This window comes from Podarcis filfolensis (genome assembly GCF_964270895.1).
Source record: "Podarcis filfolensis genome assembly, chromosome: 13".
Lineage (NCBI taxonomy): Eukaryota > Metazoa > Chordata > Lepidosauria > Squamata > Lacertidae > Podarcis > Podarcis filfolensis.
This window is the reverse complement of record NC_139615.1, coordinates 50,779,325-50,805,951: the sequence shown is the minus strand read 5'-3', so window position 1 is coordinate 50,805,951 and position 26,627 is coordinate 50,779,325. Positions and strand designations below refer to the sequence as shown.

Genomic DNA, 26,627 nt, shown 5'->3' with positions numbered 1-26,627 from the left:
GCGGCTTCCAATGGAATATTAAAATACAATAACCTATTAAACATTAAAAGCTTCCCTAAACAGGGAATAACCCCATATTTTCTGTCCGGTGCTTGTCAGAAGAACACATTATATACAAATATGATAAATAATGATAAGCAGTTGAGCTGGTGTGAATAAAATTACCAGGTGTACATAATGTCAGGAACTGCTGGATCTGTGCACATCTGCCTTGCATGGTGAACCACCCCTGCAGCTTCTCATGGTACTTCTCAGTGAAGTACCTTCAGGTCCTGGTCTGACTCCCCTCACCCAGGTTGCCCATTGGATACTGATGGACTGGATGGAGTATATTCTTGTACCAGTGGATTCTTAAGTGAGCAACATTGTCCTCTTGACCACAGTTTAGTGGTACAACATCTGCTCTGTATGCAGATACTCCCAAATTCAATCCCTGGCATCTCCAAGTAGAGCTAGGTATGTGCCCTTGTCTGAAACCCTAGACTGACACTGCCAGTCAGTGTAGATAGCGCTGAGCTGCATGGACCAATGGCCTGACGCGGTGTTAGGCAATTCTTTTCATACTTTCTGCCTCTAGGGAATCCTTCCCACATTGACTTGTCTGCCAGGAGACCCTGCTTATCTCTCACAGAGTCACAGAAGACTCCAGAGTGTGTTCTAGTGAGACCCACACCCTGTTTATGCAGGCCACTGGTCAGGCCTATTGGCCCTGGGTGATGACCCATGTGCCACTGAGATAATGGCCCAGAATTCACCCAACACTCCGGCATTGTCAGGAAAGATCAACAGTGCTGGTCCAGCTGACTTCAAGGGAAGCTTGTCCATCATTACTGATACTCTCAGCAACCAGTCCCAGGTTCCTTGAAAAAACACTGACATAATGATTGTGTCAGGCCATTTGCCATGAGCTGATATTGATGTTTCCAAGTTAATAAATGTGTATGCATCCACTTAGAGACAGTGAACAGCAGACATTTCACAAACCCAGGAAATTGGTAGAGCGGTTTAATCCCCTTTGCACCTTTCCACAGCTTTTGAAGAACAGCCAGCTACCATTACGCAATAAAGTAATTTGAAGAAAGTAGCAGAGTTCACGTTTAGCTACCAAGGGGGAGAGAGTTCATCGAAGGGCAATAGAGGCAAAATGTTGACTCCTAAGGGATTGTTTTTCCGGAAGCAGCTGATGACACACACAGAAGCAACCTAACTGTGATCTTGCGGTGATTGTTTTGTGGAAGTTTTCAGAGTGTGCTGCTCTGCCAAGAATGGTAAAAGCTGCAGGAGAAGGAAGCTGTTGCAGAGAAAATGGCATGAGCTATAATTTGTTAAGGGTGCTGAGAATTGCAGCTTTATGAGGTGAACACTGTAGTTCCCAGCAGTACTCTGTCCACCTGCAGTTCACAGCAACAGGTATGCCTCTCACAGTCAAGGTAGAACCAGGGGCGTAGGAAGGGGGGGGCGAACTGACCCAGGTGCCATCATGGAGGGGGGTGACAAATTATCAAGGAATAATTACTGCCCTACTAGGGCAGTTCATAAAAAACTTTTTTTAAAAAAAACCACACTAGGGATTATATAGCTATATATGAAATTTCACGCATATCAGTTAATATTATGACCCTCCTCCACAAAAATAGCTGTTTACTTGGCCATTTTTCTATGTCGTGAAGGCTGAAATTTCAATTCAGTGGAGCAGGGTCAAGATATACACATAATATCCCTACTGCATTGTTTACTGTGACAGCACCTGCACTTTGGAACTCTATTGCAACAAAGCACGTGCCTTTGCTAGACTCTTTTCGGGCACCTGCTAATAGCATTCTTCTTTAGGCAAGCATACCTAGATGCTTAGGAAGTTGAAGTAATTTTAATCTTAATATTTTAGCTTTTGTATGTTTTAAAGTAGGATTGTTAATTTTTCTTGATTTTACTGCTGTGGTGTTTTTTTGTTTTTTGTTTAGGTAAACCACTTTGCAGGGTTTTTTAAAATAAATTTTATTAAATAAATATACAATAAATATAAATAAAATAACAGAAGCCAAAACACAATACTTCCTGTAGATTTAAGTATCTGTCCACAGTCACCTCCTTGTTATCACAGGCCCAGAATCCACATTCCTTTGTAAGAAAATATGAAATAACGTAAAACCATTTTTGCAGGCCAAAAAATAATTTTAAAAAATCATTGGGAGGGTGACAAGAAATTTTCCGCACCGGGTACCACCTGACCTTCCTACGCCTCTGGGTAGAACATAGGTATTATGCCTAGTAGCCACAGATAGCCTTTTCCTCAATGAACTTATCTAATCCTCTTCAAAAGCCATCACTGCCTGCTGAAGGCGCAAGTTCCAAAGTTTAATTATGCACTTTTAAAAATCTGTCCTGAATTTTCCAGCATGCAGTTTTGTTGGATGTCTTTGAGTTCCCGTGTTATGAGAGAGGGAGAAAAACTTCTCTCTATCCACTTTCTCCATTCCAGGCATAATTTTACAAGCTTCTATCACATCACCTCTTACAAACCTTTTCTCTAAACAAAAAAGTCCCAAATGCTGTAACATTTCTTCTTGGGAGAGTCATTGCTGCTGTGTAGACAATGCTGAGCTGGATCATTTTGACGACCCTTTTCTGAAGCGTTCCCAACTCTACAATATTCTTTTTTGAGGAGAGGGTACCGGAACTGTATACAGTATTCCAAATGCAGCTGTATCATAGATTTGTATCTACCTGCCTGCGGACTGTCTCGCCAGAGTGGTGCATGCTCTAGTTATCTCCCGCTTGGACTACTGCAATGCGCTCTACGTGGGGCTACCTTTGAAGGTGACTCGGAAACTACAACTAATCCAGAATGCGGCAGCTAGACTGGTGACTGGGGGCGGCTGCCGAGACCACATAACCCTGGTCTTGAAAGACCTACATTGGCTCCCAGTACGTTTCTGAGCACAATTCAAAGTGCTGGTGTTGACCTTTAAAGCCCTAAACGGCCTCGGCCCAGTATACCTAAAGGAGCGTCTCCACCCCCATCGTTCTGCCCGGACGCTGAGGTCCAGCGCCGAGGGCCTTCTGGCGGTTCCCTCATTGCGAGAAGCAAAGCTACAGGGAACCAGGCAGAGGGCCTTCTCGGTAGTGGCGCCCGCCCTGTGGAACGCCCTCCCAACAGATGTCAAAGCGATAAACAACTACCTGACATTCAGAAGACATCTTAAGGCAGCCCTGTTCAGGGAAGTTTTTAATGTGTAATATTTTAGTGTATTTTTGGTTTCTATGGAAGCCGCCCAGAGTGGCTGGGGAAACCCAGCCAGATGGGCGGGGTACAAATAAATTATTATTGTTGTTGTTGTTGTTGTTGTTGTTGTTGTTGTTGTTGTATAAAATTGCTAAGATATTAGTAGTTTTGTTTTCAATTCCTTTCCTTTCAATTCAATTTCCTTTTTCACAGCTGCCACACACTGGGTTGATATCTTCATTGAGCTATCCACTATGACCCCAAGGTTTTGGTCCTGGTCAGCGACTGCCAGTTCAGAGGCCAGGGGTATGTATGGAAATAAATATTTTTTTGTGCCAACAAGTATGTTTTTACATTCAATTGCTTTTGCCATTTTTATTGCTCATTCATTCAGTTTGGAGAGGTCCTTCTTTGTTTTAGCAACTGAGCAATTTAAGCTCATACCAATAACAAACTTAGTTGGTCTCTAAAGTGCTACTGGAAGGAATTATTTTATTCAGTAAATTTGGTGATTGTTCACCTCTAACTCTTAATCATTTAGGAACAAGTTAAGAAGCACAGGTCCCAAAACTGATCCTTGGAGAACTCCACTTTTGACATTGCTTCATTCAGAAAGCAATCCATTTATTCCTACTCTTGCTTCCTGCCCCTGGACCAGTTACTGATCCACAAGAGGGCCTCTCTTCTTATTCCATGACTACTAAGCTTACTTAGTAAGCTAATACTAAGTACTGCTAAATATTTTGTAAGGTACATTACTGAAAGCTTTTTTGAAAATCCAAGTACACTGTGTCAACTGGATCACCTCTATCTAGGTGTATGCTGGTTGACACTCTCAATGAACTCACTCTCAATGAGACAGGACTCTCTGTAGTCCATGGAGCATTTTCTCTTTCACTCTGCTTGCTCTGTCTGAAGTCCTCTCCCCTAATCAGCTCTCCAAAATACCCTGCCATGTGCCCACTCATCATATGCAGCGCGTGAACCAGTGTGATGTAGTGGTTAAAATGTTATATTGGGACCTGGGAAATCAGGCTTTAACTCCCCACCAAACCATGAATTTCACTGGATGACCATAGACTGATCACCATCTAACCCACCTCACAGACGGTGTTGTGAGGGTAAAATGTTGAATGGGAGAACCATATACATCACCTTTAAATCCTTGGACAAAAGTTGGGATATAAACAACAACAACAACAACAACAACAATTGTAATCATAATTGCCAACTTTCTAAAAGGACTAGAGTGCTAAAAAGGGCTCACTTTCTAAGAAGGCTAGCATCTTATTTATGCATTCCCTGCAGTTGCCTGGACAAAACATTGTCTTTAGTAGGAGAGCAGCTGGGCAACTGAGGACAGGATCAGCTTGTGCCAGAGAAAGTAATGTGGGAATTGCTGTGTCAACTATGTTGGATTCATTCTCAGATCAGACCACACATTTTCAGATAAAGAATACCCACACAAATAAACCAACAGGTATTGAATTATACTAGGAGTGTGCAGAGCAATACTACTCAGATAGGTTTTTTATGATTATTGCCAATTAATAATCAGGAATCAGAGAGAATCCAGTAGTTCCTGCAGCTGGATACATCCATGGCTAAATCCTAACAGAAGCCGTCAGCTGGTGGCTCAGCAGGAAAGGCAAAAGTCTTTCACCTAATATACAGTCACCTACTGTCAAACTTCAGCTGTACACTTTGTACTATTGCTGTGCAAATACACTTCACTCTGATCAATAAAAATCTAAATTCAAGGCATAAAACACCAAAGAAGAACACTATTGGGGAAGAAACAATCAGCCTTCAATATTCTGTGGTAACCTTTAACTCAAGAACAGTATCATCTAGAAGCTGTGAGAAAATATAACAAACAGTACATTATGTTACTTGTGAAACTGGGTAGTTTAGCAAAGCTTATTCCCCTCTTTCTTGAAGAGGGCAAAATTTTACAACTTGTTTTGCAGCTTTAAATGGTCAACTTAGATGTAAAGTGGTGAGCCATATGCATCTGATTAAGCTGACCACCTCTCGTATGCCACACCTCCCTCATAGACTGGCACTGGTGTAAAGGAGGGGCAGGGGGAGAGAAGTATTCTGCTTCCTTCACCTTGGTGCTAGACGTCTTGCATTGTCTTCCCTTTTCCTGGGGGAATGGGCAGGAAGCATGTCACTCTTCAGTGCCAGGAGAATAGCGAGGTGAACCCAGAAAACATAGTGTGTGGACCCAGTTTGTGATAGTACACCATGTTCTCAAACTGGAGAAGTTCAGTTTCCAAAACCTTTTGGCACCATCACCAATCCTTAATTTTGGCACCATCACCAATCCTTAATTTTGCCAGATGTCAGAGGCAGATGTGTGATAAACCATGCCAGAAAGCAATAATCACATACAAACTTTACCAAGTAATAACTTACCATGGTAAGCATGTAACCACTAGGTATGGTCTCTGGTTGTCGTCAGCTGACAGCGTCAAGGGACATTGTACTCTGAGGCCTGCTTCTGTTGTATGACAACGCTCAAGACTGTGGACATTCCCCAGTATCTACCTAACATTGTACACATGACACACATTTCACTTGGCTCAACGTCCTGCTGTGATATATTATGCTTGGCACTTACTGGATTTTCTTGTTTCAATAGTTATTGATTTCCCCTGCTAATGATTATTTACATGGTGGCCCTATGATAATAACCAATCTGTCATTAAGTAATGCAAGGCGCCATTTTATAGACTGTCTCTTCTCTCTTAATGATGCTTCTGAGTTAATGCTAATAGTAACATGAATAAAAAAGAAGCTCACTCAAGAAATTGTGCAGTAAGAATAAGGCTGAGCTTCAAAATAATTGCATAAGAAATTATTTTTGAGACAATGGACTAGCATAATAGATAGCATACTAAAAGTTGCAATATCCAGCTTGGTGCAAATTGCAATATTTAATCCCCAGTTGGTGCTGGAAATGGCTAGAAAGGTGTCTTGTTTGGATGGAGGCATCTAAAGGCCTACATTCTCTCTTATGAATGTGAGATCATCTTATCTATGCACCATGCCCTCTGAAATTAGGTAGTAGCTACTGGAAAATCACAATTATGGAACTTTGTCCTGAGACATGTTCCGCCGGTACTATTATTTATTTAAACGATAGGGAGCCCCTTATCTCATGTGAGGGTGGAGCCAGAGTCAAAAGTGGATGACATTTTCAGGATTCCACAGTGTTCTCTCCCACATCCAGCCCCACTATTTAGAGAGCTGCGTGAAGTTAGACTGTGGGCCGTGGATTCCAAACAACTGATTTACACAAACTAATAGATAACACAGTGATTATTGTTAGATCGAGGGGTCACCCAGCTTCTGTTTATCTTCCAACTGTCCTGTGGATGAGCATAGCTGTCAACGTTTCCCCTTTTTTAAGGGAAATTCCCTTATTCTGAATAGGATTCCTCGCAAGAAAAGGGAAAAGTTGACAGCTATGCACATGAGTTTCATGGCATCCCTGAGATTAATACTTGCTTTATTTACAATTATACATGTGGATATGAATGGAGGCAAATTCTGACACTTCTGTAAGTGTCAAACTGCTTAGTCCTGTACAGCCAACCCTATCCAAGCTGTGCCCCAGTTCCACCCAAGTACAACCAGAAAGTCCTCTGTCAATCACAATAAACTCAAACTGTAACCTGTCTCCAAACTGTTTCTCTGTTCCCTCCTACTAGCTCTGAGTTGTGTCACCCTCTGAAGGCTGGATCTCATGCAATCAGGAAAAAATGTATCCAGTTATTTTAAAGACCATTAAGGTTCTTTTATTAAAAATTCCTGGCCTCTATTTCGTAGTGATCAAGCTCACAACAATTACACATCTTTCCTCTGACTGGGTGTCTGCAAGTGTTTTATCTTAACTAAATAGGTTTTATCCAATCACAAGGTGACTGCCAATATGTGTCAAGAGTGCTTGCAGGAGCCAGGCCCTGTGACCGGTAGGGCTTCACAACAGGACTGGGGCTTTTCTAAGTTTGTTCTGAAGAGGCAAGGAGTGGCTGCACAGGTGAGGCCGATTGGTAACTCACAGCACCTGGTGGCAAGAGCCGGGAAGGGATATAAGGTCAGCATTTCCCTTTGGCTCTTTGCCACAGCAACACGCTTCCTGCCTTTCTGCGTTTGGCTTCTTGCTTCCTTGCTTCCTGGAACCTTTGACCCTTGGCTTCCAGACTCCCGTCCCTGCTCCCACCCCGCCGTCTTGCCCCCGGTCCCGCCGTCCTCTGCCAGGACTTTGACTGCCCATAAACTGGACTGTGACAATATGAATGCTGGTCAACATTTTTGTGTATGCAGCTGACAACTTGTACAAAACTCAAAGTGGAGACCATGTGTTCAAGTGTCCCTTTTTACATGTGGAGTCCCAGTGAAAGAGAGAGAAATGTACCAGAACCTCTCTCCTAACTTCTGCCTGGACAAAACTAAAAACTACTAACTAAGAAAAGGAGAGAGTGAAACTGACTAAAAGTGATCCCTTTGCCCTTAAGGATCTGTCACACAATGACTCTACCACAAAATTCCTGACTGCCACAACTGGTGTTCCTCAGAATATTACTGTCCCTGTCACATCTGGCTTGCAGGTGACAGGCAATTTCAGCTTTCATGTTAAATACACAACAAAATACCCACATTTCTCACCTTTATGATTGCTGAGATTGGCTTTAAAGAAATTGCCAAGTTTATGACTGAGAATAAGCAACTGCCTGCTCTATATTAATACTGGACAATTTCCAACTCTTCAGCAAATTGCTTGAAAGTATACACGTGATTTGGGCCTCAGGTGTATTCTGAGATGAAGACACAAAATGATTAAATGAGTCTTAGACTCCCAATCGTTCATACAGCTAGGAGGAATGAATTCAAACCAACTACTTACCAACCACTCAAAGACCACCTTTTCCCGAACTCAACTTTTAATTTTGGCTTCTAGGTTAAATCAAGGGCTAATTTTGTTGGGTGGAAAAACATTCAAGGCTGTTGCCAGAGCTCCCACCTAAGTCAGATATTCTGTGGTTTTGTCACCTGCTGGAGAGCTCATTTACAGCCCAACCTAAATGGGAATATTTGGTTTTAAGCCAATTTAGTCCTGGGAAAATCTCTGTCACCCGAAATCAAGTCCTCTGGGCCCCTAGGCCTTCGGCATTTGCCCCATTTGGCCAGGTAGGGGTGCTGGGCCTGATATCATGCATGCACACACATTTCATATTTACACCTTCCTCATCGTGAGTGGGCTACCCCTTTTAATGCTTTCAACAGTCCTGTCAGGTTGGAGAGACTGACTAGCAAAAGGACATTAAATGAAATCTGTGGCAGAGCAGGTTCCCCAATCGAATTCCGACACCCAAAGAGCAAGTTAATGAATGGGTGAAGAATTGCTGGCTTTCTTTTCTAGCTGAAGAGCTTTGTGTAACACTGACTTTTACTCTGATGTGTTCCCCGACAAATAGGACATAAGAAGAGCCAACTGCATGGGCCATGGCTCATCTAGTCCAGCATTCTGTCCTCACAGTGGCCAACCAGTTGACTGTGGGAAAACCTGTAAGCAAGACCTGGACACAAGAGCCTCTCCCCTCCCCTGGCCTCCAGCAACTTGTATTCAAAAGCACCTAGTCTCCAAACATGCAGGCAGAGAATAGTCTCCATCATGGTTAATAACCATTGATTTGACCTGTTTCCAAATTCTACAACCATTTTTACTGTCTTCCTAAGATTTGATCAAAATAGATAAAGTCAGACCTTTCTAGGGGAAGACTATGGTACGGTAATAAAAATGCATTTTCCCATACCCTCAGTATATGGCAGTGTGCACCAATAAGCACTCAGGGGTTGGAGCATATAGATGAAGGCATTCCTTAACATAAGCCCTAAAGTAATCTGAAATTCTGAGAAAACGAAGAACATAAGAACAGACCTGCTAGATGATACCAAAGGCCTCTCTATTGGTTAGTCTAATGTCTGCTTCCAGCAGGAACCAATCAGATGCTTCCAGGAAGCTCAAAAGCAAGGCATGCTGAGAACTGATGCTTATCCCTCAGTAACTGGGATTTGGAGATACACTACCTCTGAACCTGGAGCTTTCATTTAGCCACTCACAGACCGACCTCTCCTTCTATGCCCAGGAGCCACCACCACATTTGCTGCATTGAATTTTATAATAGCCCGCAGACCAGGAGCAAGAAACTACCCTGAAAGAATTATGTTCCTCCCCTGAGGTTCTCCAGTGTTTGCATTTGAAAAAGGCAATGAAATTTTTATGGTCTCATTTGAAATTATCAGGGCAAAACTGATTTTCAGCAAAGGACAAAGGAGAGTTTACTTCTTCCCTGTAAAATACATTATCCCCTGAATGATCAGGGCCAGAGGGGAACATACTCAATCCCTGAGCATTCAATTGCAGTTGAGTGGGCAGATCAAAGGTTTGCAGACACAACTAACAGCCCACTTGTTATCTAATCTGGTCCACTAGAGCCTCTGATGAAAAGAATGCAAAACCAGAGAGGAACCACCATTTCTAATTATGGATGCTTATGAAAGTAAATTCAAGAAAATGTAATTTAATCCCCAAGTACACTAATTCCCACATCATTTAAGAGGCTGTGGGATCCCTGATTGTACTACATTGTACTGACAAGACTATGGCCCCCACTCGGGTTCACTTGCACAATAAAGCCACCATGAAGAGACTTTGGACTCGTCCACACTTCCACTTGTGCTGGGCCTAGAAAGCACAGATCCAAGCGCCTTCCCCCTTGCCCTGCTCCTTTCCAAGGGAAAACCTGCTCTTTAGTGACAGATTGGAACAAATGGCAATCCTGGGAAAACCCAAATTGCCGTCTGCACTGATTGAGTGATAAAGAGTGGTTTCCCCGGGGGGAGGAAAATCAGTGGGATAAGAGGAAGAGAGGATAAGCCCTTTATCGTGTCCACATCATGAAAGGAACGGAGCTTACGAAGCCACCGCTGTGTAGGGAGAACCTGTGTGTGTGTGTGTGTGTGTGTGTGTGTGTGTGTATTTGCACCTGATTAAATTTAATCCTTAATCAAGGTCTCTTGCAATGCAGTACCAATTATCGACACACATGGGTACACCTACAAGAAACATTGGTTATGTGAAATTTGGCAGGACAAAGGCATCTTCTCATGAGTTTTACCATCAAGCTTTGCAGAAACATGTGAAAGTGTTGTTGTGCAGGATATGAAGGGCAGTGAGATCCTGCCTGCTGAGCTCCAAGGTTGACATGCCTGTTTGTATCAGATAAACAGTGTAAGTAGCACCTACACAGACGATGGAGGGAAGAAAGAAAGAAGGGCATGGGCAGGTGTGAGGCAGGAGAGAGGCAGAGGGCAGGGAATGAAATGTGAGCCTCATAGAGGACATTGAGGCTGAAGACTGCTCCTGCTCCGATCACATGCTTATTTTAACACCAAAACTGATGTGTTAAAGAACATATAGGTGACCAAAAAATGCAGCCCTATATGTATTTATTTGGGTATCCCACTCTAACTGTGCATAACTGTTGTCATTATTTTTTTAAAAAAAGAAGCAAAATAGTTAACAATTTCTGTCCTTGAAGAACCCACACACCTTATAGAGCAATCTTAATGATCCCATCCGTACACAGATGTGCCTTCTCCCTGCTGTTGCTCTACCAATGGGAAAATCCATTGGCAATACTTTCTGGGATATTAAAAACATTTCAATGGATCATTGCGGGAATTTTTTAAAAAATAGAAATTGCCCCCTAACCTTTTGGTAAACACTTCATCCTTACTTGGGTAGATGACGACAGCTTGTCTGCATAGAACACAAAAGCAGAGTTCAGATACAGGCATTCCCTAATGGAAACTGCAAGAGAGTCAGTGTACTGTTGACAACACTGGTTGTTTGAAAGTTGTGTGTGCATTTTGGCCTTTAAGACAGTTATCTTCAAGGGCTCATAGTTGGAAAAGATCACAAATCAGAAGAAGTGACAAAAGTTCCCTCCATTCCTCAAAGCAACTTGTTTCTTAAAATAATCAACCATCTCTCTAATTCAGGGATCATAATAATTTATTGATTTCAGGAATTCAAACAAGGCTCAAGTCTTATAAGCAAGGGGAACACCTATTTCCATACCTAGGCTGTATGTTCATATCTGTGAAGGAAGTTCTCTCGCAATCATGTTACAAAAAAAGATGGCAGTCCTCTTTTCTAGCAGGGCTCCTGCACTCTGTAACAGTAGCAGAAGAGGAAAGCAAAGTTCTCCACATTAGGAAAACATCCAGCTGTTTAATTTCTGCTTGCCTATAACCTAATAAAGGCACAGGAGGACCTTGCCAGAAAATAAGTTGGCAGCCCTAGTTCCAGACAATAGTACAGACCTTCAGATGAGCAGTCTGAGTCCAATATACTATTTTAGACTAATGGAATTCTGTGCAACCACTTTAGAAAAGCGCCAGCCTTAATCCTAGCCATAGTTGTCAACGTTTCCCTTTTTTAAAGAGAAATTCCCTTATTCCAAATAGGATTCCTCACAAGAAAAGGGAAAAGTTGACAGCTATGATTCTAGCCAGAAGTTGCAGTGATAAGACAGATAAAATGAATGTTGGCTTTGCATAGACAGGAACAACCCAAAGCACAGTAAAGTGATGGAGCTTTTGTTTCAGAAACCAATAAAGAACTTGTAAAATGTTTTGTAGGAGCTGGGTACACACTGCCAATTCTCACATGCAGCATTGGCTTACGCAGAGACCATCAATTTCAGGTGCAGAATCTGCTGACATGCTTCTGTAAACTTGTGTTAAAGGCTGGAAGGTTATGAACTTCTTCCTACATTAAAGTCTGACGTTCATATGAAAATTTAACGTAAGCTGGAAATGCTTGTCTGCGTAACTGTTCAGAGATTACTGTGCAGGATTTGTCTGGCGTAATACAGTAAACCCAGAATTTATGCACATTTAACTTGTGCACATTCCGCTTTATGCACATGGCAAAAAAAATAAAAATATTAAAAAGTGGGCAGGAAAGGGGCAGGCTTCCAGGAAGTGTACAAATACACAGATATCGCACAGTCCAGAAACACCCCACATTGTTGGAATACTTAGGGGGCTAAACATCAATAGGCATTGCACACACAGAAAGGGCAGCACTGGTTTAGGAGCAAGAATGAACACAATTGCTTCCACAAGCCCCGAAAGCAATCTGAAAATGGATGTAAAAGCAAAGTAAGTGGCTGCCAATTTAGAGCGGGGTTTCCTCACCGGAAACATAACAGAATCACTTCAAGTCAGCGATGGAGCACCAGAAAACATTGTGGTCAGCCAAAACTAAAAAGAAATGTTGTTAAAAACAACAACAACAACAGGAGGTTGATGCTTTCAACAAATACATGGGCCACAGAAAAGCTTCTGAGATGCCATAGGCTTTGTGTGAGAGCCAGTGGCGTAGCGTGGGGGGTGCAGGGGGGGCCGGCCGCACCGGGCGCAACATCTGGGGGGGGCGCTCGCACTCGCAGCTCTCTGCCCCTACCTGGCTCACTCACTCTCTCTCACTGCAGTGCTGGCTGTGTGAATCCGATCCGAGCCGCCGGGTCGCCGCCCACTGTGGAGGGGGTGGGTGCCAGGCGTGCGGTGCGGAGAGAGAGCGAGGGACTATCTGGGGGAGGGACAGTGCAGCGGCCGCCCAGCGCAGCGCTGAGCGCGGGAGAGAACCACACCAGACCAGACCAGGCAGCAGCAAGAAGAAGCTGGCAGCGGCGGCAGGTTAGGGGTTAGGGGGCGCAAATCACTTGCCTTGCCCTGGGTTAGGGGGCGCAAATTACTTGCTTTGCCCCGGGTGCTGACAACCCACGCTACGCCGCTGGTGAGAGCATATAAGATGTACAAAATAACTGATGCAGAAAGGAGCTTCCCTAAAACCAGCCACACCAGCTAAAATCTTTTTCAGGAAACCCATAAAAGTTACTTCCATTACTATTATCCAGCTTTTTCTTTTGTATACAGACAGCAACCATTTCGCTCAGGGGATCCATTCCTGGCCCTTGCACACATTGGCAGACTGCATATAAGTGTGCCCTGCCCTGTTACTCCCCCCCCCCCCGTTCTGCCCCCATCCTGCCTTCTTCCAGGTTCAAAAGTACCTGTGCGTCAGTGATCACGTGTCAGTTGGATGTGCCTAAAATGGTGGCCCCCTGTAATATTCCCATGTAGGAAGAGGGTCAAAGTACTGAACCATAAAGCCAGCGGAGATAAAAAGGCCAATGACAAGTTAAGACACTTTAAATTAGACCGCAGAGTTAATAATAATCAGTAAATAATAATAATAATAATAATAATAATAATAATAATAATAATAATAATAATAATTTATTTATTATTTATACCCCGCCCATCCGGCTGAGTTTCCCCAGCCACTCTCAGCGGCTCCCAATCAAGTGTTAAAAACAGTACAGCGTTACATATTTAAAACTTCCCTTTACAGGGAAGTGTTATATTTAAATTTATACATGGCTTTCCCATCACCCGGTCCTCAAAGCAATGAAAATAATTAAAACGTCATTAAAAAATTCTGACAGAAACCAAATGGGTTCAGAAACAACAGCATTTTAACAACTGTATCCCCTTTAAAAAACAAAACAAAACCCAACAGCTCACAGATGTTAATGGAGCAGACCTCTCTTCACCTATACTTTTTTTTGAAGTGCACATGAATTAACCTTCCTAATAATGGTGTGTGTGTGTGTGTGTGTGTGTGTGTGTGTGTGTGGAGATCTATGGATTCTTTCTAATTTTTGGATCTATGAATGAACTCAAACTTAGTATATATTTGGTGAGACGGGGCCTTGAGCACAGTGGCTCCACAGAGCTCTTCTCCAGGTGTCTGCTCACCACCCTCTTGGTCATGAGGAAGTGAGAGGGCTCACCTTTCTCTCCCTTGAAGAGTACATAGAGTCAAAGCAGGAAGTTGGGACAATTACACTCTTTCCCACTTTCCCTTTCATCTCTATTGTTTCTCGAAGCTCAGTTAAATACCCAAATGCACCCACAAGCCTAAAAAGGTTGGCAATGCCTGATTACAAGTTCTGCTATATGTCACACTCCGTTTCTCTTGCGTTTTCCTGATTTTAATCCAAAGCAGTTGAGGAGGCTACGTTCTTGACATGAGGACGACAGTAGGCTGCTTAACCCTTTCACCTCTGATCTTTTTGTTGTTGTTCAAAATCTCCCCGCCCCCTATGTCTGGGTGGGTTTAAAGCAGAAAAAACAGCAGAAGAGTTACGCACCCCCCCATACTCATCAGTCTGCTGAGCAAGGCTGCAGCCTCTGCAAATGCTTTTTTAAAAAAGCAAGGAGGAAAAACACACGTGCATCAGATGTAGTTAAGGCCTCTCTCTATTTAAGTCTCTGCACATTTGACCTTTGTTCTATATGTTTAGATTGTTATTGGTAGCAATTACATAGTCCTGAATAGCAGTGATAAAACTTTCCAACTAGTTTATGTGGTTAGAAGTTGATCCGCATATAACACCTTTCGGATGAGATCACATCTATATTTCCTCTCTAAAGAGCTCCTTACCATTTCTGCACTCAGAACTTGCCATGTCTCTTCTATTTTATTGATGCTGAAGAAGGGCAGAGAAAGTGACTCATGTCTGAGGCTGTGAGGAGTAAAGATTTGATCTGCCTTGACTACTGCCTGGAGAACGTGGTGATCAGATATTCTAAACAGTTCCACAGTTCTGGTACCTGATTTTTCAGAGTGCAAAAATCCTCAGATGCTATTCCATAGATACAGATACCCATCCTGGATATAGAGAGATGGGACTACCTTTAAAGACAGTTTGAAAACTGCAGCCGGTGCAGAACTCAGTTGCCTCGCCCTGGAGACGCGGTCTAACCACATAACACCAACCCTAATTCAATTGCTCTGCTACAAATTAGCTTCCAGACTCAGCTCAAAATGTTGGTTTTTACCTATGCAGGCTTAAGACAGCTCAGGACCCCAAGACCTCAAGAACTGCTTTCCTCCATATGAAACAGACCCAGACCTTGCAATCAATCATTTTATTTGTGTGCGGCCTTTCCAAAGTCAAACCATGCTCAAGGCATGTATGCAAAAAGCTACATAACTACAAACATCACAAAAGTAGGCATAAACAATAAAAATATCAAAAAGTACACAACCAAATCACAACAATTTCCACATAAATTGTAATAAGATCTAAAATAAAGATACAGAAAATGAATGTCAATAACAGCAGTGAACCCACCTAAACAATACGCCAGCCCAATCCTCACCGGAAGCCCTGCTCCATGTGTCCTCTCCAGCAACACAAGAATGAGCCTTTTCAGTGGTGGCTTCCCACCCAGGCTGCCCTGCAGCTCTGCAGTATTATCAAGTTGTATGGCTTGCGCAGGATTGCAAAACACAGCAGTATAGCAGGCCTGTTACACCAAAACGGTCCCCCAGCAATGTGCCCATTTTTTTAAAAAATGAAGAACTGCAGTAAAGTCAGCCCCAGTCCACCTAGCACAAAGTTGTGCTTTTGTGTGGAATAGAATCTTCTGTACAGTGGGTGAGCTCCCATTGCTCGGTCCCTGCTCCTGCCAACCTAGAAGTTTCAAAGCACATCAAAGTGCAAGTAGATAAATAGGTACCACTCCAGCGGGAAGGTAATTGGTGTTTCCGTGTGCTGCTCTGGTTCGCCAGAAGTGGCTTAGTCCTGCTGGCCACATGACCCGGAAGCTGTACGCCGGCTCCCTCAGCCAGTAAAGCAAGATGAGCGCCATATAACCCCAGAGTCGGTCACAACTGGACCTAATGGTCAGGGGTCCCTTTACCTTTTTTGTCCACCAGGGGGTTGTCATGAGGAAGTAGCCTGAAAAAGGCCAGGAACTGAGATCCAAGGAATGGCTCAAGCATCCCTGTGCTCAGTCACTCCCTCTTCACAGGCCTAAGCATGTGTGGGATTCATGCCTGGGCACGTGAGCATGAGGCCAATCCAATAATGGTCTTACTCACCAGAGCCTTGTATCTCAAGATTTATTCCCTGATAGTTGTGCAATGTACTCCGCTCCAGAGTTCATGGTTTAGAGGAGCACTTGGAGAGCGTCTATACTCAAAACTTAGTGGCAGCTTCTTGTCTTGGATGCATTTCTAGGAAAATATTTTAAACTATTTGCAGACCCTCCAAGTGTCCCTATTTTCCAGGGATTTAGAGAAGCCGTCCTAGTTTCTGATTTGATCCCAGAATGTCCCGCTTTTCCTTAGGGTGTCCCTATTATCATTGGAGAAATGTTGGGGGGGGTGCAATTATCCGACCTTTGAGCTGTCTGAAGGCAAGCCTGTATAGGGAAGTTTTTTTTAACGTTCAATGTTTTATTTTCTTTTTCCATTCAGCCTCTTAACCAAGGATGTGAGCATTCTGCACTTGAAAGAAATCTTGCATCCTAGTAGCCCAAATTCTATGACTCTTCTGCCAGTGTTATGATTGCTCTGGAAATCTCTGCTAGATATTTACAGGTATCAGGTTACACACCTCAGATTCTTAAAAACAACAACACAAAAGCCAGCTGCTATTACCCAGCTCCATCGACACATGGATTTCTAGCTATGCAGAGAGCAGAAATAAAGAAACACATGGTAGCCTATATGTTAGCAAAACTGGAGATTAATTTTCAGTGGTGTTCAAATAATTAAGATTGATCCATGGCTCCTACATCATCCCGCTTTATTTTTTTTTTCATTTCCCTCACCCATTTTTTTACCACCTAGCCTGCTGAAGAATTAAGGAGAATTCAAATGCTTATTAACTATTTTGTACCAGTTGGTTTCCAAAATGCGGATTTGTGTATTTTTCATATGGGCTGACATTTGTTTCTTGTTTGTTTGACTTGAAAAATACATAATTTAACCACACAACAGGGCTAAGTTTCAATTCAAACTGGTATGGAAATGTGAGGAACTGATCTTAAGTTTCAAGAAAAAATAAACCCAAACTGACAGATTCCAGCATCCCTTTCCTGAATGTGGGTTTTGGAGTTTTTCCGACGGAGCAATAGGCTTCTTGAATTCCTCAGTTGAACTTTCGTTCAACATTCAGCACCTGCTGCCACCTAGTGGACAGATGTAACAGTGCTTGCGGGGGATCCTTTATTTGAGTTGCGCAGTTGTCACAAACATTATTTGCCACGTGCAGCTGCTAATCGCAAACACGCTGTCATCTTCTGCTGCCAAGCTTTGTCGCCTTCTCCTTCCTGCGCACAATAAATGCCAGCAGGAACTAAGGAATTCTGGGACTTTTAAAAAGAGTTACAGTTTTGGCAGAGCATGGAAATGCAAAAGGCATGGAAACAGAGGTTCCTCATAGCCTTCCCTTCCTCCCTTCCCTGCCCCCAGTTCCTGCACAGGCTATATTTATTTTTTAACACGGGTTTTTTCATACAAGAGGAGTGCTGGGCAAAAGAGCTGCCTTTTTCATTTCATGATATTTAATGGGAATTGAGTCATAAGTATGTAATGCAATAAATAAATAAAGCCAGAAAGCCACATTCTGTAATAAAAGTAATTGGTGCCAGTGCTATTTATGAACAAAATTAATTAGTAATTAATCATTGGAGAGAGAGGTTTGGAAGAGAGATCTTTCACTCTTTCACATTGTTCCAAGCACATTAAAAGTTGGTTAGATGTTGCAACTGCCCTCACCCACCATTAAACAAATGTTCTCCATGAAAATACTTAGGCTAGAATAAATCACAGACGATTAGCTTTCCAAATAAAAGAATGTTTTACTCACAGAGCTTCCAGAAGTTACAGCAAACAAGTCTCCATCCGCTGGCAGTAAAACAAAGATTAAAAAGGTTCCATACAACTTAAAAAGAAAAATAAATCGGCTTCCCTACATAAAGGATCACACAATGTTTGGGTTAGAAAAATGCAGGCTGTAAAATCTCCTTTTAGAGAGATTCAGTTCGCTTCCAGCGAGCCATGGCCGCATGGCTTCCTGCTTGTTCCAGGAAGCACACAGAGAGAAGAGAAACGGGGGGGGGGGGGGATAGAAGTGGCTGCAGGGAGTCTGCCAGGCCACATACACTCTGGTAACTTGAGCCAACTTTCATGCACGCAAATGTGATCCAGTAACTGTATATCATATTAATTTTCTCCAATTTTGCAATTAATGTTTGTATGCGCATGAATACACACCACCCAAAATCTGTCTAATGTGGACCCACACTGTGCGGCTAGAAGCTGACATTATTTGTATGCTATTAGTTCTACCCCAGAGTAGCTTGCAATGGCAATTAAAACAAAGGCAATAATAAGACATGCAATAAAACATTTTAAATCAGTAAAAAAAAAATAAAGTATTTATTTTCTTCAGCAGAGAGAGAACTTAATTTGTGATGTTTAAAATATAGGATATTTCTAATATCCCATTAAATTGCTTCAGAAAAGAAACCTGCCTTGCCTGAAACTTTATACACCGGGTGCTGAGTGCATCTTCTTGGGGATGGAGAACCACAGATGAGAAATCCCTCTTCTTTATTGCCACCCACTTGTTCTCTAATCACAGTGGAAGATTGTAATGTTTATGTGGATTGATGTGGGATAAAGAAGTACTTAAGGTATAGGTGCCCCAAGATGCAAAGGGTTTTAATTAAGGTCAGAACCAACACCTTGAGTTTAGCTTTGAAGCGAACTAGTGTAGATATTTGAAGATGTAATTTTTAGACTCCCTTCTACCATTTTACAGATGGGGTAAACAGAGCAAACATCTGCATGGAAGAGCAATAAACCTGGCTGAAAAGAGGGTGATAGATCTGGAAGTTTTATAACGGGCACCGGGAAGGGATTCGTTTCGGGGGAATACCTGATTCACAGGACCAAGAGACCCCTTTGTGCTGCTGTGCATTGTGCATTGTTTGTGTTCTCCTTCTTCAGCATGCAGCCCCAACTTATAATATTTATGACTGAATCAAAGCACCAGACATGTAGCTGTGTCCACCTGCTTAATGAAAAAAGAGCTTCACTGTTGAATAGTGGAAAAGATGGATGAAGGACACGGCTCTGTTGGATTCACAGCTCTTTATTGTAGCAGTTAGAACTGCTCCCAGAATCAGACAGACTGCAACCTAGCTGGCTGCTTTATATAATACGAAGTAACTTGAAACAGTAACAACTCACAACTAGCTAACCAATCAGGAGCGACAGTTTTCAATCCTTCATTTACATACTGGTGGCCCTGAGTGAGAACTGCCACTAATCTTAATACATAACATTCACAATGGTCACTCTAAGGTTGTGTACGCACTATACCTTTAAAGCACAACCAGAGGACAATATTTCTCTCAGAGAATTCTGGGAACTGTAGTTTTAAAGGGTTGCTGGGAATTGTACCTCTGTGAAGGGTAAACTATGGTGCCCAGCAGGGGCGGTGGGTCCTGTTTTGCCACCTGAGTCAAAATGGGACTGGACCTGTCCGCACCTGCAAAGCAGAACCAATGAGAGCAGGTTGTGGCGAGATCTCATTAAATCTCACCAGAAGTTGGCACCACAGCTGCCTCCCCACCACCATCTCATGTGCTAGCTGGCCTGGTGCACAGAATTCTTTGAAAGACAGCATGTGTTTCATATGGTGCAGATATGACTAGAGCCACATGGAATTAAGAAATATCGTGTGCATCCTATTCCCGCCTCTTTTGTTTACATCTGGTTAGCTCCTATTTGTCCCTGGCTCCCCTCACTTGTTTCACAAGGTAAGTTTATATTACTATTATTATTTACATTATTATTTTTTACAAAAATTGCTCCTGCCTCCCTCTTCTTGTAAGCAAATCCCTCCAGCTCTTGGGGTGCAGGACCAAAAGTTCCCCACACCTGGGAGAAAGCGGAAGTCCTCTACCACCAGTGAATGTTGAGTTCTGTCACTCAATGTGGTCAGCATGACTAAGCCACTTCTGGCGCAACAGAACATTGAAACCAGAGCAGAGCACGGAAATGCTGTTTACCTTCCAGCCAGAGCAGTACATATTTATCTACTTGCACTTTGACATGCTTTCGAACTACTAGGTTGGCAGGAGCAGGGACCGAGCAACAGGAGCTCACCTCGTCGCAGAGATTCGAACTGCCGACCTTCTGATCGGCAAGCCCTGGGCTCAGTGGTTTAACCCACAGCGCCACCCACGTTCCTTTATTGTACATTAGGGAGGGTGAAATTAAATGTTCCCCTTTTTAGTGGTGCCATGCACTTAATGTAATGTGTTCAGTTGGTTTCCACTGGGTAACATGGCTTTTCTCAACTAAGACTGACCAAAACCTGGTCTCACAAGCTTCAATAATTAGCTGAAGCAAAATGGTGTCAAAGGAGTTTGCACTCACAACCAGTGGCGTAGCGTGGGGGGTGCAGGGGGGGCCGGCCGCACTGGGCGCAACATCTGGGGGTTAGGGGGCGCAAATCCACGGGTTAGGGGGGCGCAAATTACTTGCCTTGCCCCGGGTGCTGACAACCCACGCTACGCCACTGCTCACAACACATTCAGGCAGCCATGATCCTCTGGCATGCATTAAGATGGCGGTGCCTCCTCCCCAGCACCATTTGGGCAACAAGCCAATTCTCTCAGCTGATAGTGCTCTCAAAAAAAAGCATCTTCCAGAAGGTTCAGTGCCATTTGTTCCCCGTTTCACCTTCTCTGCCTAGAGCAGGGGTCTGCAACCCGCGGCTCCGGAGCCGCATGTGGCTCTTTTACACCTTTGCCGCGGCTCTGGGGCGGATACTAGCGAGGGGAGGAGGCACATTGTGCGCCCCGACACTCCCCATTGTGGCGGGTGCTGTACTGGCTGTGACGTCGCATGGGGGCGGTGCGTGCGTTAGTCACGCACCGTCCTGACGTCACCTTCCCGCCTGCCCGCCCGCTACATTGTAAGGGACATGTACGCTGGTCACTGTTTTGAAGGGGAGTGAAGAACACACACACACACAAAAAGGTAACTTGTTAATTTAACGTTTATTTCTATGAGGAGGAGTAATTCTGAGGGGTCAAACAAAGAAATAATTTTTAAAAAGTGAAAAAAAAGTTATTTTTATAATGACGAGTTTTGCGGCTCCCAGTTTTTTTTTCTTTGGAAATGGGTCCAAGTGGCTCTTTTTGTCTTAAAGGTTGCAGACCCCTGGCCTAGAGACAGTGATGTTAACATGAAACCAAAAAGGGTTGGTTATGCAATAAGGTCTCACCAAAATCAGACGGACGGCAATTCCCTTACACTGCATTAGATTAGTTTGTCCTCAGTGACATGATCATGAAATCAAATCACATTGGCTTGGTGGAGATTTTGCTGTTACCAGGAGAAGACCCAAATGGTGTCTAAGCTAGTGCGCCAAGTGAGCTGGGGTGCTGCCTCACATATTTTTAGGAAGCTCTAAAATGACCCCACTTCTTTTCAATGGATCCGAGTCTGGCTTAATTTGAAATAAAACCACCCCGTGTCCCTTTTGCCCTTCCATTTTGAGTACTAGGTTGCAAACAGCAGCAAAAGGGCATGAAGGAGGTAAGCATTTTGCTTTTCGTTGTGAAAATGTTCGTTACCAAACACAAGAGAACATTCAGCAGCACAGACCTCCTAACTTTTTGCAATGTTTTTTTGGCACAAGTGTTTTTCAGAAGACTGCCGTCTCCCCATGGTTTTCTCTCCACATTGTGTCAGAGAACCTGCCCCCATCATGGCATGTTTCAGTGAAATGGAATGCCCCGACGCGGGGGAGAGTTCCTCAGGAAATATGCATCTGTCTGTGAAGAATTTGATGCATTCAGAAATAAAAGACTCAAGGATTACTTGTTTAACACACTGGTTTGGTAACCTGAGAAAAGGGAGGTGCTGGAATGGCATTCCTCCCTTAGGAGGTAGCGGGGGGGGGGGGGGGGAGAGACACCTGATAATGACTTGAGCTTATAACCCCCCCCCCCAAAAAATAATCCTAAAAATATATATATAGAGAGAGAGAAAACAACCTCTGAAAAACACATGGAATTGCCTGAATATGCACAAAACAAGCAAATTTGAAAATAAAATGTACCGTATTTTTCACTCTATAAGATGCACCAGACCATAAGATGCACCTAGTTTTTGGAGAAGGAAAACAAGAAAAAAAATATTCTGAATCTCAGAAGCCAGAACAGCAAGAGGGATCGCTGCGCAGCGAAAGCAGCAATCCCTCTTGCTGTTCTGGCTTCTGGGCAGTGGCGTAGCGTGGGGGGTGCAGGGGGTGCGGGCCGCACCGGGCGCAACATCTGGGGTTAGGGCAAATCCATGGGTTAGGGGGCGCAAATCCACGGGTTAGGGGGCGCAAATCCACGGGTTAGGGGGCGCAAATTACTTGCCTTGCCCCGGGTGCTGACAACCCACGCTACGCCACTGCTTCTGGGATAGCTGCGCAGCCTGCATTCGCTCTATAAGACGCACACACATTTCCCCTTACTTTTTAGGAGGGAAAAAGTGAGTCTTATAGAGCAAAAAATACGGTACCTTTAAACAAATGCAACATCCAATATATATTGAGCATAAGAATAAATCTGTCAGTTCATGCAGCTCTTATATGGAAACTCTGGACAAGTTAGTTTCCATTGGATTTCTTCAGTCCGGTGCTCTCAATGAGATTACTTAATGTCCACAAAAGGATTGAACAGCTGCTGTTTGAAAATATGTTTTCTTTTCCCTAAGGAGGCCTCTTGCTGCCGGTGCCCTTCCACCATTCGGTTTCCGTTCTTAGACTGAGGTAAAGTTCGCAAACCGGGACACTACTTCTGGTTTTGCGGAGTTAGTAAACCGAATTGTTTGTAAACAGGGCTGTTCTTAAACTGAGGTACCACTGTAGTTAAATCTATTAAAAATCTGTATCGCAAAGTAGGTTTGGTCAGATTATTCCGTTTTATCCCATCACACATTGTGGCATTCAGAACATGGAACTGGGAAGCAAAGCAGCAATGCTGTGAAGCAATGCTTTCCTCCAGCTGCAAACATCAAAACAGTACTTATTTTACATGAAAGAAAAGAAAATATTGGATATGTCAAAATGGGACCAAGACATGCATTTCAGACAAGACTGCCTTCACTATAAAACTCCTCAGATTACGTATGAAATTATTCTCAAATTGAAAGGGATACATTTAGGTGGTACACCTGGAAGGGGAAAGATCCTGCAGCAGGCAGAACCAGAGGCATTTTCATCTCCATAACAGAGCCACCCAAAAACATTGTGCTAACTATGGAATACTTAGGAGACAGGAAACATAAGTTACCTGATAATGACTTGAGTTTATACCAAAAAAGCGCCTTAAAATATATACTACTAGAGTAAACATAATATATACTACTAAACATATATATACACTATATTAGTATATATTAATTTATAGTACTAAAGTAAACAATATATACTACTAGAGTAAACCTAAGTACTAGAGTTTTTCATGGAAGAACATGCAGTCCTGGGAGCTCCCTTGTGCAGCCTGAAAGGGTACAACCCAAACACAGGTTTACGCCCACAGTAAGACCTAGACATTAGATGTTTCCTCATTTAAAGCCAGAGCTGATTTAGTTCTCCAGACCACAAATCCTGAGGGGCTGGTTGTAGGCATACGGTTGTGCATGCAGATTTTGCACTTGGATGACTGTTATGTACTGAGTTGAATAGGATCCAAACTGCAGCAGTCTGATTCGTCCTAGAACAATAGGATTCAGAATGCAGCAATCTGATTGGTCCTAGAACAATGCAGCAGTATGATTGGTTGGCAGGAACCACCCAATCATGCTCCAGATAGAAGTGAATCCACAACCTGATTGGCTTACAGTAGAATTCCAGAATTAGCCAATCATGTGCAGTCCATTGTGTATAAATGTATATAAAGTATAAATTGTGTATAAATATATATAATGTATATAAAGCAGATACTTTGAGGGGACTTTCATTCATTCCTCCTCACCACTATGAGCTGAATAAAGAGCATGAAATCACCTTGCGACTCTGAGTATATTTCAATGACAAAGGGAGAGCTGTGGGTGGATGCATGGACAAGTCCCACTGTGGGAAGCAGGGAAGCTCCTGCAGTGGCGTAGCGTGGGGGGTGCCAGGGGTGCCGGCCGCACCGGGCGCAACATCTGGGGGGGGCGCGAGTCCAGAGGGCCCAGCCGCGTCGTGCCCTCGGCCCGCCCCTATTGTCAGAGCGGCCGGCCAGCCTCCGCCTGCTCCTACCTTGCCCACCCGAGGACTGCGGCAGCGCCCGCCCCCGTGGCCACCTACCCCCGCCTCGCCCATTGGCTTGCCTCCCTCGGCCCCGCCTCTCTCCGATGGCCGCGGGGGTGTCCTGCTCGGCGCCGGCGCCTTTTTTCAGGAGGTAGGGAGGCTGGACGGGGAGGTGGGGTCGGAAGCGGGCAGAGAAGGAGGGGAGCTCGTAGCCAAAAGGGCTGCGCCGGCCGGCAAAGGGCCGGGGAAAGTTTGGAGAGGAGAAACGCACCATCATGATTTCCTGGTGGAAGCGGCAGAATTAGGGATGGCGAAGCGTAATTACGCACGAATTTCGCTGGGTGAGAGCTTCGGGGATCGATCGGCGGAAATGGGAATCAATTGGAATATGAGAAAGAGAGAGAGGGACCATCATTCATAGGCATAGATTTGTAGGGTTAGGGGGCGCAAATTACTTGCCTTGCCCCGGGTTAGGGGGCGCAAATTACTTGCCTTGCCCCGGGTGCTGACAACCCACGCTACGCCGCTGAGCTCCTGCACCACCGAAAGGGCACTGCTGATGGTCCTGGTGCCGCAGTTGCTATCTGTATTGCCTGCCCAACATTTTCTGCTATGCCTGGCTCCTTATCTTTGCTGCTAAATGAAATCGAGATAAATAAATAGTGTTCATACATGCAGTTGGGAACTGGAAAACGTGCTATTTCAGCTTTCATCTCATAAACATGAAAATGTATTTTTTTTAAAGAAAAAGACATTTATATACTGTACCTCTTTCCTAAGTTTAAAGCCGCTTACAGTGAACAAGACATACTATCCCCTCCAGCCCCGTGATTTCCAGAGCTGCAAGATTGGGGTTTGCAGAAGAGAAGGACTGCCAAAATGATCAAACTAGTTTGTTCAGTAAATAGCTGTTTTATTTTTAATTATTTTCTTGTTTTTATCCTGTGTTTTATTTTGTGAGATCTTATGATAAAGGGTGGTATATAATCTAATAAATAAGAATAATAAATAATAAATAATAGCCCTGGCCAGTCTGTTAAACATCTTCTTTTGTAATGCAGTCTAAGGCAGTATGTTGTAGACAGTGCTATTTTTCTAGAAAAAGAGGTGCTGGAACTCATCACGAACGCCTCTCTCGTTCTCTTATAATGACGATGGTGCCTACCTGAGAGGTGCCAGAACTGAGTTCCGGCGAGTTCTGGCTGAAAAAGAGCCCTGGATAGAGACATTTTGTTTGACATAAGAGGGCATGATTTCCTTCCCCTCCCATTCTCGCTGGAGGGGATTTGAAGTAAGTATGGGGGGGGGGTGTAAGTGGGCAGTACTGGAACTTAGTCTGAAAGAGAAACAGATCCCCCCCCCCGTGAGAATCAAATGCTATGGCATTGGCAGTTCCCCATGAAATCCAACGGGGAGCAATATCTGTTGGAGTTGAGTTGATGCTACAAACCGCCATCTTATGCTGAACCCGTATATATGTGCAAATAATCCTTATATCACTGAAACACTGCAAGCCGCCAGTGGCCTCACTGAAAGGAAACCAACTCAGCGTACATACTGTTACCCAGTGAAACTTCTCATTGCTCAGAGATTGGGATAACAATACAGTAGTAATGCCATTTGAAACAGACAAATGACCCCAAGGAGTGCCAAAGCATCATTACTTACCAATCATAGCTGAGAAAGCCACCAGGATCCAGAAAGCAACGAAGAAAGGCACATGAACGTGGAGCCAATCAAAGGTGACTATCTGGAAGCCGCCACTGTGGTTCGTTGCCTTGATGGTTTCATTTGCAGTTCCAAGACCATCTCTTTCAGTAAGCCCTTCTGAATGGCACATCAACACTATTAGCAAAATGAGGAAAGGCAAAACGAATGCCCTTTTCTTCATGATCAAAGAACTGCTATCTAAAAATTGCCTCCTTGCGCACAGTGTGCTTTTTATCCCTTTTAGTATTGCTTAGCTTCCCACTTTTGCTTGTATTTTCTTGGATGCCCAGTTGATAACTCCTAGCTTTCAGAAACCATGTCAATATCAGTTCTTCCTCTCAAATTTTGTTGCCTGCTCTCCAGCCAGTGGGGGGCACTATCCCTCCAACTGTTTATTCCTGAGGAGCCAAGCAGCACTTTGGCAGGTGCAGCCCCGGGCG

At 43.7% G+C, this 26,627-nt stretch overlaps 1 protein-coding gene across 1 annotated transcript in view; it reads right to left on the bottom strand.

Annotated features, from left to right (window-relative positions):
- The window catches only part of SLC9A3 (solute carrier family 9 member A3), a gene marked incomplete at its 3' end in the record, with an annotated part of 116,109 nt that extends 89,791 nt beyond the window's left edge, over positions 1-26,318 (bottom strand). Inside the window, exon 1 of the mRNA XM_083582742.1 lies at positions 26,146-26,318. Coding sequence (XP_083438868.1) covers positions 26,146-26,317 — 172 coding nt within the window. The 5' untranslated portion in view covers position 26,318. The remainder of the gene's footprint in view (positions 1-26,145) is intronic.
- Between the last annotated feature and the right edge of the window lie 309 nt (positions 26,319-26,627).